General features: G+C 41.9%; 1 protein-coding gene across 2 annotated transcripts in view; it reads right to left on the bottom strand.

Annotated features, from left to right (window-relative positions):
• The window catches only part of NAB1 (NGFI-A binding protein 1), a 46,411-nt gene extending 33,873 nt beyond the window's left edge, over nucleotides 1–12,538 (bottom strand). For both annotated transcript variants that reach the window (XM_042994923.1, XM_042994924.1), the window contains exons 1-2: nucleotides 12,248–12,538; nucleotides 1,025–1,862 (exon numbers count right to left, since the gene is read on the bottom strand). In XM_042994923.1, coding sequence (XP_042850857.1) covers nucleotides 1,025–1,843 — 819 coding nt within the window. In that variant the 5' untranslated portion in view covers nucleotides 1,844–1,862; nucleotides 12,248–12,538. The remainder of the gene's footprint in view (nucleotides 1–1,024; nucleotides 1,863–12,247) is intronic.
• Nucleotides 12,539–14,243: the final 1,705 nt, after the last annotated feature.

Below are 14,243 nucleotides of genomic sequence, written 5' to 3'. Positions count from 1 at the left end.
TAAGTATACATTCTTTTCTGTGTTAAAGTACAAATCTTAGGAGAAAAATCTAACGTTTCTTACATGGAATACTATATTCAACTGAACATTTTTTCAATCTTTACAGGATAAAAGCTATTTAAAAAATCAGCAATAAAATCGCCTTTTTAACTCTTGAAAATGTGTTTATTTTCTAAGCACATATTGAGTGTGTTAGACTCTGAAGATATAAAAATGAATGAGACATTACCTCTGCCTTGAAGGAACCCAAAGTAAACTGTGAGGGACAGAACTAGTATTCAAATAAGTACAATGAAGTGCCGAAGTTACTATGACAGTAGTATACGTAGGGATAAAAATGGAAACGGAAAGGGAGATCATTCTACTTGTGGGAAAACATATCAGAACAGACTTAAGCTTATGCTTGAGTGAAATCTTAAAGATGATGCACTGACCAGATGGACAAGAAGAGAAAGGAAGTACGTGCAAAAGAGATATATATGCATTCTTCTAATTAAGGAAGATATTTCTGGACAGAGTGCTACAAATATACAATGATGAGAATTTGAATGCCAAATGTCAAACCAAAACAATTTTCAAACCTATAATAATAACGTTCATCTAATATAATTTTATTTTCTGTGCTAGCTGAAAATTCCTTTTAAGTTCCAGCTATTTTTTACAAATTTTTTTTCTAAAAAATGTCTACAAAAATGCTTTTTAAATGGTTGTATTTAAAATCCTGTTTTATTTCTTCATTAAAATACAAACTGCCTTCTAAGTGCACAGACTTTATGCTTTCCCTGCTTAAATTCTTCCCCTACACCGTAGTTCCAAAGCTCAACATGTTTGAGTCCAACGCAAAAACACCCCAACACAATAAACAAGGTCTATTTTCATAAAAGAGTTCATATTTTGCGAACACCTAAAGGTTCTTAACACTGCTTTCAGGGAGTGTATCTCCTTCGCTGCAAAATATTACCCAACTTACCTCTAAGGAACAAAACCTACCACACACATACAAAGAAAAATGTGGGCTTTTTACCTCATGAAGCGTGAGATGTTTCCCATCCTTTCTCTTGGAGTCAAACCTGCCATATATTGCACTGTACTTTCGAATTTCCTCCTCTTTGTGTGGATCATCGTCACTCATCTCAAAGATGTGCCCGATCATTTTGGCCAACTTCTTGTTGGTTTTTAGCAGCTCTTTCACTTCATTCAAGTCACTTTTTGGCAGCGTGGGGGCCATCCGCTCCACACACTCGGCCACAGACAGCGCGGCGGCAGCGTCCAGGGCCTCGCTGCTTTCCTTCGGGGAAGCCGGGGAGCCAAGGTCTGCGGGAGAGAGGCTGTGCTCGCTCTCAGTGGCGTGGTGGCCTTGCCAGAGTCTGGACTCCCCGATACCCTGCAGCACTAAGCTCCCCACCACATCTGATTTCCCCTGTCCCAAACTCTGCACACAAGTGGTGGCAGCGCACTTGGGGATTTTTAAGTGAGGTTCCCGGGCACTGCTACTCCTGTCATAACTGCTGCAGGATATCCCCAGCCACGTTGGTGATCCCTCTGGTAACTTATAGATGGGTATGCTACTGACAGGCAGGGAAGTCAGTGGCTGATTGAAAAGGCCAGGGTTTGTAACCCAGTCTCTCAAAGCTTTCTGTAGCCTTCTGACATGAAGGGGTTTGCTAGCCATGCCCACGAGTGCCATGATTTCCAAGAATTCCTCTTCTCCAGCTTCACAGAGCTGCTGGACATCATCACCACCTTGTTGAATAAAGGCATCAAAGTAAGACAGCAGATTGGCTTTTTGTAATATTCTATACAACTGCAACTCCCCCAGGGTCCTGGGTAAGGCCGCAGCCATTACTGTGGATGGTCTTAACCTGCAAGAAGAAGAGAGGAAATACTCATCTCACTTGCTCCAAAATTCTTAAACCTGTTTTTCAAACACCACAGGATTTACAAATACAGTGTGGGAAGAACAAAGACAAGGAGCATTTGCATAGCAACTGTTAAGGAAGCATCCCCCCTCTACATAAGTTCTCTCATTTTATTCTCCTACCAATCCTAGTGGTCAATATAATTGTTTCCATTTTAAAGTGAAAACTATAAAGAATGCAAGTAATTTGCCTAAAATCTCACAACTAGTTAAGCAGAAGTCTAAGACTCAAACGAAGGCTTACAGGGCTCTATATCCTCTACTTTTGACTTTTCACGTTGCTGCTTCCATGGTATGGATACAGAGGTGAAGTGAAGGATAATCAAATTCAGAAGGACATAATAAGTATGTTATACTGCCATTTGCCGAATACTTATTTTGCCTCAGACAATATGACAAATACTTTACATTACATCTACAGATGGTCCCCAACTTACAGGTTTGACTTACGATTTTTCAACTTTGCAATGGTGCGAAAGCCATATGCATTCAGTAGAAACCATGCTTCAGATTTTGAATTTTGATCTTTTCCTGGGCTAGCAATACTCTCTTGTAATTCTGGGCAGCAGCAGTGAGCCAACGCTCAGTCAGCCACACAATCATGAGGATAACAACCGATATGCTTACCATCATTCTGTGCCCATGCCAACCACTGGTTTTGACTTTCAGTATTCAATAAATTACATGGGTATTCAACACTTTATTATAAACTAGGCTTTGTGTTAGATGATTGTGCCCAACTGTAAGCCAATGTAAGTGTTCTGAGCACGTTTAAGGTAGGCTAGGCTAACCAATGATGTTCAGTTAGGTTTGGTGTATTAAACGCATTTTCAACACATGACATGTTACAACTTACTGGAATGTTATAAGTCAAAGAAGATCTTTAATCCTCTCAACAGCCCTGCGAAATTGGTACAGTAATTCCCATTTTATGAAGAAAAATTAGCAAGATTAGTCTGGCAGGCAGAGGAAGATAGATTTCAGTATGAATTGGAGGTGAGAAGATAGAAGGTGGTGGTAATTTAAGAACCAAGAAAAAGAGAAGCAGGAAAAATTCAAACAAATAAATGACAGGATTTGGTGATCACTTAGATGTAAGTGATGAAGGAAAGGAAATGGCTACCATTTTTTGACACTTTCTGTGATTCCACGAAGAAAAGAGTTAATAGATGACTACAGGATTACACAGTCTAAGAACCGCGACAGGCATTGGGGATACAGAAAAATCAGGATGATGAGATTCTCTTTCAAACATATGGCACTTGAAGATGGCGTAAGGTAGAATGCTTAAATAGATATGCCCTGCATGCAAAGTAACAGACTGGAGCCTAAGTGTGTATAACGGTTAGAGATACAGAATGGAAAAAGGGAGGGTGGAACAGCCCTCCAAAGAAACAGTGGAGAGCCTAAGACAGAGTCCAGGAAGAAACATACTCTTAGAACCCAATCAAGACAGAGAAGCCTGCTTTTAAAGAGACAGAACAAGACCCAGCAAAGCACTTCTTGACCTCTTAGCAGCCTTTAAAAGTTATTCACAGTTGCCTGGAGACCTCCCACATACAAAGAGGAGTTGGCCAAGTACTTCCATTTAAGAGAAACAAACAAACATGTTGTAATCAACCTACTCCTTTAGGATTAAAAAGTATCCTATAGCCCTCCATGGAGAAAGTTACCAAAAGCCAAAAGAGTATGGACATCAGAGGAAAACGGAAGCTCCACTTGCAACTCAAAATTGTACAAAGCAACAGTTAACTGGGAGATACGGCAAGCAGAGGAGTCTTAGGAACATCTCTAAAGGCCAGGAGGTCACCAAATCTGGGACTTCTGTTTTATGTCATCGACCAGAATGCTATACAAAATCCTAGTCTCAGTCATCCCATTGAAGAAGAATGTAACTCCCTAACACCCTAAGGACTGACTTCTAAGGGGACCTCTGTGTCATCCACAATCTGCTTGGATCAAGTAGTGACTTCCTCAAATTTTATGGTTCTTTATTTTACCAGGGTATTGCCAGGTGACTTGATGACCTGTCACCAAGGGTTATATCCCTTTATAAGGGATATAAAAAAAACAATTTAATTGGGGAGCAGCAGCCATCACTTGGGGTGCTACTAAAAAATACAATTTCCTACGTCATAGAGTTGTACCCTAGGAGACTCATGATTTGATAAATTTGGCAACATACACTAGAAGATCCCTATTTAGTATACCTTCTGGGTACCACAAACTCCTACATATTGTGATCATCCAGATTTTTTAAGTCTACCTTCATATTCATGCCACCTCAGCCCTCTGGCTAAAAACATTCTCGCATCTTCCAAATCACCCACAAGAGGATCCGCTTGCCCTCCCACTCCAGGGAGCCTCTCCAGGGAGAGCGTTTCATCCAGCTGGACACTAACCCCTAAGAACACAGTTCTTTGGAACTACAGACGCAAGATAAAGTTCGTATTGAACTACATTATACCAAATAGAAGGACTTCTAGAAAGTGTCTGAGGTAGAAAAAAGGAAACCTCCTTTCCCATCATGCACCTAATGCAAGAGCTTCAAAGACTTGCAGCTCAAGAGTATACAAAAAAAAAAAAAAATACAGGTACACACACAATCTTTTTAATAAAAGGACTATAACTTTGCAGGGTTTGTGATGATTTCATCATATGTGCTCCCCCAAATTATACAATAAAGGAAAGACTACATGAGAAAATCTGTAAGAATAGTTTTTGAATCTTTTTATTAGCAATTAAGAAAGGAAAGGAATATATGTTAGACAAATATAAAAGAGAAAAAACTTAAGAACTAAAGACCCAAACTTAAGTTTTATTCTTCTGACATTAAGTCTATAAGTTTGGAAAATATTAATTTAAAATGTCTATCCTTTCTCATCTTTACCTAGAAAGAAAAGAAACCCTCTAGTTCCTAAGGGGGTAAGAAAGTAGTGCCATTAAGAAAGCAGTAATTATCATACTGCCTCCGTAATGACTGATAGGACCAAATGTGCATTTCCAAAGTCAAGATACCAGATGAAAGATAAATAAGTCAACTATTTAGAGTCCCAGGAGGCTTCTAAAGGCCCACACTGACTGCTGGGAAAGGAGTTTTCTCCTTAAGCTTTTGCTTTAGGAGAATGTTTCAGTTTCCTACAAAAGCCAGTTGTGATAATTTAAACACCCACCACTTCATACATTAACTTGATTTGATTTAAAAGAAAATTCTTATAAGATGAGATTTTCTGTTTTTACAAACGCTGTATCTATTCATGCTTCAACATGAAGGTCAAACAAGTCAAGAGCAAGCATCTATCTACATCTCTCCAATCTTTAGTAAATATAAAAAGATCCGAACGACAACACGATAAGCAGGTAGCTAATAGTATAGTAAATCTACTCAGCTGAAAACTACTGCTACCTGGCCTTTGTAGGATGCTGAAACAACCATGCTGAGTCTGACCTTTTTATGAATTCCAAAGTTAAGAGAAACCGGTTACTAATTTTTACTGCATTCAAAATCTCAACCAAAGGCCTGCTGCCTATATACAGCAAACCTCCACTTGTACTAGCTTCAATGTTCTCAGCCTGGTCAGTTCAAGAGGAAGAGGAATTAAACAACAATGGATTCAGTTAAGGCCATTTGTTATTCATTAATCTATTTTTAATGGTAATAATTGTTACAGCACCTTAAAAACAAACTCACTTTGCTTCCTTACTGGATACCATCAGTCACCTGTCAGATTTGAATTATGTTCAATAAAATAAGGGGTTAGCTTGGCCCAGAAAACTTGACAGGTCAACTCCTACTATTTTGTCCTTGAACCACAACGAAGCACTTAATATGGCTACAGGAAAAAAACTTCTCTGGCATTTAGTGTAGGACAGAGGCCTTTACTGGTCACTAGAGAAACGAACCTTTCCCTTAAACCTGCCTGAATCCATTCCAAGAAGCTTCAGCCTGCCTCCTGGTCCTACAACTCTATCAAAACTCTCAGGCAGCTATTATCATTAGCCTCTCTCTTTAACCTCTCTGCAGCTTGACAGAACTCCATGAAACACTCTATGCCAGACTTTGGTAATGGCAATGCCTTCCTTAAGTGAAAGAGTTCTCTAAACTTTTACATTAAATCTCTTTTCTATTGTCTTTCCATATTCTCCATCAAAAGAGAATCTCAACCACTCCCAGGCTTCAATTATCACAAAAAGCAGACTGACCTCCAAATCGTTATCTGAAGATTGGACCAGTGCCAGGGACCATGGGGTTACTGGCAAATGTGCAACAAGCACTGGCTAGTGAGTAAAAAACATGCCTTTCACACAGGCCTACTTTGTAAATGAAAGTAAACACTTTGTGATTTAATAAAATAATAAACTTATTTAAAAGTGTAACCGAATTCAGGGGTGCCTGGGTGGCTCAGTCGGTTGAGCGGCCGACTTCGGCTCAGGTCATGATCTCACTCACGGTCCATGAGTTCGAGCCCCGCGTCGGGCTCTGTGCTGACAGCTCAGAGCCTGGAGCCTGTTTCAGATTCTGTGTCTCCCTCTCTCTCTGACCCTCCCCTGCTCATGCTCTGTCTCTCTCTGTCTCAAAAATAAATAAACGTTAAAAAAAAAAAAATTAAAAAAAAAAAAAAGTGTAACCGAATTTACAGTAGTGGTCGAAGTGGTCACAGTAGCTGTTGTCATTACAGTATATGTTTCTCACTCAAAAATACTAAAAATTATCAATGAACATGTGCAATTTTTTAATTAAAAAAATAATCTTCATAACTGAAAAGTTTTGAGAACCATCAGACCAAATCATTTTTCTGATAATTTCACATTTCAACTACTACCTGGAAATTGTCAAAACTTCACATTTTCCTCCCTTCTTCCACACTCCCAAATCTACTCTTCCCAACTCTTATTTCTTTAGTTGCGCCACTACTCTTTCATCTTTGTTTTCCTCTTCCTTTCTCAAATCCTCATCTCTTTAAACCACATCACCACCCTTTTTCTTTCTCTGCCTCAAAAGCACCCAATTCTAGTTTTGACTGCTTCTTGCTTCAACTTTGAAAACAGCTCCCCCTTACCTTCAATACATCCCATACTGCAATACCTACTTTATCTTCCTAAAGATCTTCCTCTTTACTCCACCTGTGCAAATGCCCCCACTGCAAGGGAAAGAAATCCAAACTACTCATACAGGCATCCCAGACCCAAACCTACCTTTCCAGCCTTCTCTCTGGTCCCAAACATGCCCCTGTGCTCATGCCAAACTGATACACCGGGCATTCCTCGAATGTGCCTCCCACTTCCCTGCCCCTGTGCCAGGCACGCTCCCTCCCACCCACCTCCACTAGCCTTTTCCATAAAGCCTTTCCCACACCCCCTTGGTGTAGGTGTCCTCTCCCTTCTCTGAACCCCACACTACTTCCTGTCTCATTTTTTCCCCACTTATTCAAATATGCCAGTTACTGACCTAGTCCTGGGGATCTGGAAGAAAGATGACCTTCATGGGGAATGAGTTAAGAGGGAGTAGGAAGACAGATAAGCAGACACTTAAACACTGTGACAAATGCCCTTCTAAGTGTTATACATAAGAAGCCACAGAACAGAGAAGCAACCCCACCTGGCTCTGGGGAACAGGTTACTGTCAGGCTATAAGCTCCCTGAGGGTAGGAACCGGCCTTGTTGTCCCCCTCTGTTCCTAGCAAAGTGCTCAATGTAGAATAAAGTCTCTATGAAGGCTGCTGTTGAATGAAACCAACATTTGAGACAAAATCTGATCATTGGCCCCCTTTCACATACCAAAAGGGATGCTCTCTGTGTAAATTGGTGTCCTGAAGAATTTCGAATCTAGTAACAGTGCTTTAGCTGTTACTTTCCCTATAATCTCCTACATTCTCTCATCCTCAATATTTATTTCTCATAAGGCTGTATGGTTGATTCCCATAACATGGCTATTTTTCCAAGAGATCAAAGGATGCATTCCCTGATGCAGAAACTACACATGATTAGTGTTAGAATATACTTCATGTGTTAGTCCAGACCCAGCACCAGCATTTTAAGAGATCATGAAAGAGAAATCTTTTCCCTCCATTTCTACAAATAAAAATGCAATAGAAGCTATCCTCAAATAACAAATACCAAATGGATTCATAATCACTACTCTTGAATCCTCCTCTTCATGACATAGGAAATATACACACTTTTGTGAAGTCGGTGGCATTCCAAAGAGGAGAGACTCTTCCAGCAGTGAGGAGAAAGCAAGGGCAAAATCCCAGTAAAATGTGACTGATTTTTTATGCAAAGGACTATAAATTCCTTCCTCCCAACACAGCCTGAAATTTTTACTTTAAAATTGTCTAAGTTAACAGCAGCTTCTTACAGATTTATAAAAAATGTGAAAAAAACTTGGGAAGTTAGCTCATGAGTCATTTACAGATTAAGGTGAATTAGTTCCACCAGACTGTTTTCCTCTTAACATCTAGATGAGATCCAGTGTGTGCCAAAGGAATGAAAGATAGGGACTGGAAATGGTAAGGAAAAAACAGGAAACTTGAGGGTAGAGACTGCATTTAAAGCCTCTGAAGTACCACCAAGTTCGGAAGACTGTAGCTTAAAGGTATAGGGCCTGGGGAGAAGGGCTCAGTGGGTTACAACACAGGTTGAAACACAAAAGGTTTACGAAAAGCCAGAACTGGGCTTAGGAACGGATGAGCCTTAAGCCTAGGAAATGAATTCTAACTTTCATCCTAGTCCTACAACTCAAGTTAAAATAATTAAGTTTAGTTACATCATGGCTTACACTTAAGACTGCAGACTTGGCCTAGGCACTAACTCCTGTATGTTCCAAGTGCCAAATAATTTACTTAAACACATTTACTACTAAGCATTTAGTGATCTTAAGGTATTCTGGATCTCATTGCTGTCATAGCTGTGAATTAAACATATAGCTCCTAATGGATATTAGTCGTAACTTAGGAAACTTAAAATGTTCCCTCCTATTGATTTTTTCTGATTTCTGAATGAAGCTGGAGAAAATGTCTTACAGACCCCTTAAAGTTTTAATTAAAGTATCCAATGCTTAAGTTTAATCTATTAAATTAGAAAAACATTATATTAGATTTATTTTTTCAATTAAACAATAACTATGCATTAACATAGGTATTTTATAGGATACGGCTGGAAATTCTTCAATTAACTCACAGCCAAATCATTCAAGAAACATTGTCCCCTGAGCACACAGAATGCATGTAGTGTATATAAATGTTATCACTTTTTTCAGAAATTTCTCTTTGGGGCGCCTGGGTGGCTCAGTCAGTTAAGCGTCCAACTTCGGCTCAGGTCATGATCTCGCGGTTCGTGAATTTAAGCCCCGCGTCAGGCTCTGTGCTGATGCCTCGGAACCTGGAGCCTGCTTCGGATTCTGTGTCTCCCTCTCTCTCTGCCCCTCCCCTGCTCATGCTCTGTCTTTCTGTGTCACTAAAAAATAAATAAATGTTAAAGAAAGAAAAAAAAATTTCTCTTTAAAATTAAATTAATGTACTGTGCAAATTAACGTGCAGCCCCCTAAACAGAATGTATTGAGAAATGACAAACTATTTGAAACCCTAATGGTATGTTTTAGCTGTGAGAATTCTGACAAGATGAGGATTACTATTTTTTCCCAGCATCAACTTCTCTGATTTCCCACTTGTTCCATTATTAAGTTTAAGAGAGTTTAAGACATTCTACTATTGTACTAGTTTTTTGAACATGTCAGATCAAAAAGGAAATTTGCATTTAATATCGTAACTGTGCTAATCTTCATTCTACTGAAAAGTATGAAAGAAGCAGGTAAGATAAAACTAAATCCAAAGCAAAGGGGCTAGGGACCTTTTATTATGCCTGAATGGGGATTATTTATTCCTTAATAGATTTAAAGAACTCCATGATGAAATATTCATATGCAAGACAATTATACATTAGCAAGATCTAAACTGTTCAAAACATTATAAAATGGTCCTTTCCATGAAAGAAATATAAAGCATAAAACATCATATTCATAATGCACATGAAGAGCACCAACAAAAATAAACAGACTTCTAATGGAATAGATGAGACCCAAGTCTTAGAAAAGAGTCTAGGTCAAGAGACACACAAACCTGCCATATTTGTTTCCATTCAACTACCTTTTACTTTAAATATTTAAAGCTCATGCAATAGATTCTTCAAAGGTCTCTCCCACTTTGTAATACATTTAATTTCTTCTTTCAGAGCATCCACAATGCAAACCCCCAAAATCCTTAATAATAAACCATTATGTCCTTAAAGTGTGATTAAAATATCGGAAGCTTTAGCTGATTCTCAGAGGAATGAAAATCTATTAACTTTCCTATAGGAAAATGGGTGTTCCTTAATAGTCACAAAAAAAGGAAAATTTTAAATTATTTTAGTTGAGATTAAATTATATCAATAATTCTGAAAAAGGATGAGATTTAATTAATATATCAAATTACTTATTAGACACATAAACTCACTAAATCTTCTTTTATCAGGTTTAGTATTCCTAAGGATTTCTGTCATTTTAATTACATCCACAATTAGCAGGCAGAATGACATAAAATTAAAAGTCTACAATGCCTCAATGTTATTATTATTAATATGGATTAATTCACATATAACAGAGATCACCAGAGACAAGGAATAGGAGATTTTTCTAATACCAGGATGGCATATTAACTTTTGTGCAAGATGCTAAACTAATAAAATTAAAACAAGAAACTTTCCCATGGTTCCTTGAAATTATTTTCTTTCAAGACCTAATTTTCCAGCATCCAACACCCCAACAAGAACAAAGAAGGCTGACCTTGCCAGACAGCTATACATTCTTAAGAGGACTTTTATATGTGTTTTAATACCTAGGGGTATAACATAATTTTTAAGCTTAAAGGACAATATTAAATGTCTCAAATGATATTGAAAGATGGAGGAAAAAGGATACCCTTGAATCTAAGAGCCCACTTCTACTGGCACTTAGGTTAGAAGCAGCTCTTTTAAGCCTTCACCCAAAATAGAGAAAGTCCTATGCATCCTTTTCCAATATTTCTCCTTAAAACCCACACATAAATTGTGACGTGTCATAATTTGGTATGTTTCACAAGGGAAAATCTTCAAAAAAGTGAAAATCTAAAAAGGTAATTCACTGTGTGCACACTTTTCTAACAAAACAGCCTAGCATTTCCTACGTGACTAATCTATTTTAAATTCCGTTCCTCTGTTCCTATGCAATCTAATATTATCTATTAAAACTGCCAAAATATTTTTAAACAAGATCTGAGAATTTCCCTCTCAGTTTCTGATCTTTGCACTCCTTGAGTTTGCAGACACGTCACTGGCAAACCAATTGGTAGTGACAGGTTACTCCAAGTCAATTCTTTGGGATGCAATCTGAAATTGAGTTACCCCAAATTTTCCATGCCTCACGGATCTCAATGAGTGTGGTGGGATAAAGCTACATGCAAGTCAAAGATTCCTTCAGATAACCTGCTGCAAACTTGGTCTGCAGAATCTATACCTGCATCTTCCAACTCAATTATCCTTTTCCAAGACCTCGGAATATTTTTATATTTTTAGGCTTACTTGGAAGTGTCGTTTCATATCTTACGCCTTGTGAACCCTGAGATTGAAAGCCATAAACCTGATAGCACTTGCAATGTTTCTCCATGAATAAGATCACACACCTCTGCCTGCATCCAAGGCTTTTATGTCCCACATGTGTTTGCAAATTCCACACTCGGCCTTAGTGAGCACGAGTCTCTCGCTTCCCTGCACCTTGGTGCCAAGTTTCTGTAAGCCACTTCCAAGCAAAACTCTCCTTCCGCTTTTAAAAAGAAAACTACATTTGGAAGGAGAGGATACCCAGGAGAAAAATTAAGACTGAGTGTAACATTTCTATAAAGTAAACAAATCAACAAAAAGATTCCCCCCCTGGGGAAGGTGGCTGCAAAAGTCAGGGGCCAGCGCGAACACCCAACACGCACAATACACCACGCACCCCCGAGCCCCGCGCGACGACCCCAGTCGCGTTAGAATGGACTCGCACCCCCGGCTCTCTCGGAGGAAAGACGCACAACCCAGGCCCGCTGCCTTGCTCGCCCTCTTCTCGCTGCCCCGGCGCACCGAATTTCTCCGGGAATCGCCCACACGAGCCAGATGCCGCCCTCTCCTTCCGGTGGCGGCCGCGCGGGGCCCGCTCCCCAGGACGCCGGTCCCCGAGTGCCCGCGCGGCCCGGCGACTCTGCCGCCCCAAGTTCGCCCGCCGCCTCACGAGCGCCAACGCGTCTCGCACTTGGCAGACAGCGAGCAGGTACGTACTCGGCCAGCGGCTGCAGCGGTCTTGGCACACTCTCCCGCGAGGACTGCTCAGCCCCAACTCCGAAGTGACGGCCCCCAGCTCTCCCTCCTCAGGCGGCAGCGGCGGCCGGGACGCCCCCGCTCCCATCGAGGGGGGAAGGGAAGGTGGTGGGCGCGCTCTCCCTGCTTCCCCCCCAGCTCGGACCCGCCGCTCCTTCCTGCCCGCCAGCCCCGACGGCGCTCCGCTTGGCCGCGTTGGCGGCGGCGGCTCCTCAGGGCTCCGGCGCGCGGGCGGTGGCAGCCGCACCTCCCCCGCCGCGTCCTCCCTCCTCCTCCCTTCCCTTCTCCTCCCGGCGCGCGCTGCACCCTCCCCCTCCCCCGCCCGCCTCCGCCGCCTCCACCCCCCGCGCGCTGTCACATTGGGAGATTCCGCTCTTGCTACATTCGCCGCTCCGGCTCCCGCCCACGCGCGGCCGAGTGACGCAGATCCCGGCGTGGGCCGCCGCGGGGCGGGGGCGGGGGCGGCGGCCGCCGGGACCCGGGCTCGGCCTCTTCCCGCCGCCCCCTCCGCGGAATCCGGAGGGCGGCCCATTCACACGGCAGCTGGGAGGAACCAAGTGGGCGCCCGGGAGGGGGCGGCTCCCGCGAGTCCCGCTCCGGGCGGGGGGAGGGGGCGGGAAGGAGGGAAACGGGGGTGGAGGGCGGGAGGGGACGCCGCCTCGGGCCTGCTCTCCAGCTGCCAAGTGAACCGGGAAGATTTGCAATTTAAAAAAAAATTCTTTTTTAATGTGTGAGGTTCCCAATATAGTATTTCAAAGAGCATACCCCGCCAAATCCAACATCCTCCGGGAGGCTGACTTGAAAAAAAATAGAGAGCGCCCTCGGCCCACTAATCTGGGCGCCGTCCTCGCCCCCGCAGGCGAGGCGGGTGCGCCAGGTGCGCCCCTTGCCCTTTGGTCCCAGGCGGCCTGCGGGAAGTTAGCCGCGACCGCACTGAGTGGGGGCGGCAGGTGCGCAGAGCTGGGAGAAAAACTGGCGATTTTGGAGAATCTCTGCCTCGCCCATCTTGCCCCCTCCCCAGCACTGCCTCGGCGTTGGGGGTGGGGGAGGAGGGGAAGAGTGAGAACCCACAAACCCGAAGTGCGGATTTGACGACTGTCCTGCTTTGCCCGGCAACTTAATTCCACCCTTCTCAACCCTCCTAAAAACCTGCCTGTGTTATTTTACTGGTTAATATTTTCTATTTCCTGGGTGAAGAAATCCGATGGTGCTTAGAACAGTTCTGGGGTGTATTTAAACAGAGTTCCCGAGGCACGCTATAGAATTTTTGAGTTTGGTTCGCATCAACTTTTCTAACCCAAGAAAGTATTAAAACACCTCCATAAATGTACCTCAACTACTGTCACAATCTTTGGAAATTTGTTTTAGAATCTATTATCTCTTTACAAAAACGGGAAAATGAAAGAATTCCCCGAATGTTTAGCAACGTGCTCTTGAAGGGCAGAACACATTTAGTAAATCTAAACTACTGCAGATACAGGTAGAATTCCATTTTAACATACATATAAAAACTCAGTTTTATAGGAAGCCATTCCCACATCCTGGCTGGGTTCCCAGTGTGCCTACTTCGCTGATGGGGATACAAGGCATTCTTTGAAATGGGAAATTCTTCATACCACATCTTTATGTTGCAGCAACGGATAGGATGATAACATTGAAAGAAAAAGGCCTTATTAAAGTACTGAACTTCTTTTTTTCTTTCTTTCAAAAACACGTTGAAAGAATGAGTATTACCACAACGGGATATATATAATTAAACTTCTTTTTCCAGTGTTACTGAAAGGTTCTGTATGGAGTAGTTGCATTGACATATCAAATGAATAAGCATGCTTGCTTCCTCAAATTCTTCAACTGAAGAAATCACTGCTGGAAGTTTGTCTTAGCCTAATTGTCATGGTTTTGAAGTTGTGGACCTTGTTCTGCTAAAGAGAAAGTTAACAGGTTATGAAATAAAGAC

This window comes from Panthera tigris, chromosome C1, assembly GCF_018350195.1.
Source record: "Panthera tigris isolate Pti1 chromosome C1, P.tigris_Pti1_mat1.1, whole genome shotgun sequence".
NCBI lineage: Eukaryota > Metazoa > Chordata > Mammalia > Carnivora > Felidae > Panthera > Panthera tigris.
The sequence above is the reverse complement of the archived record's forward strand: the minus strand, read 5'-3'. Positions and strand labels throughout refer to the sequence as shown.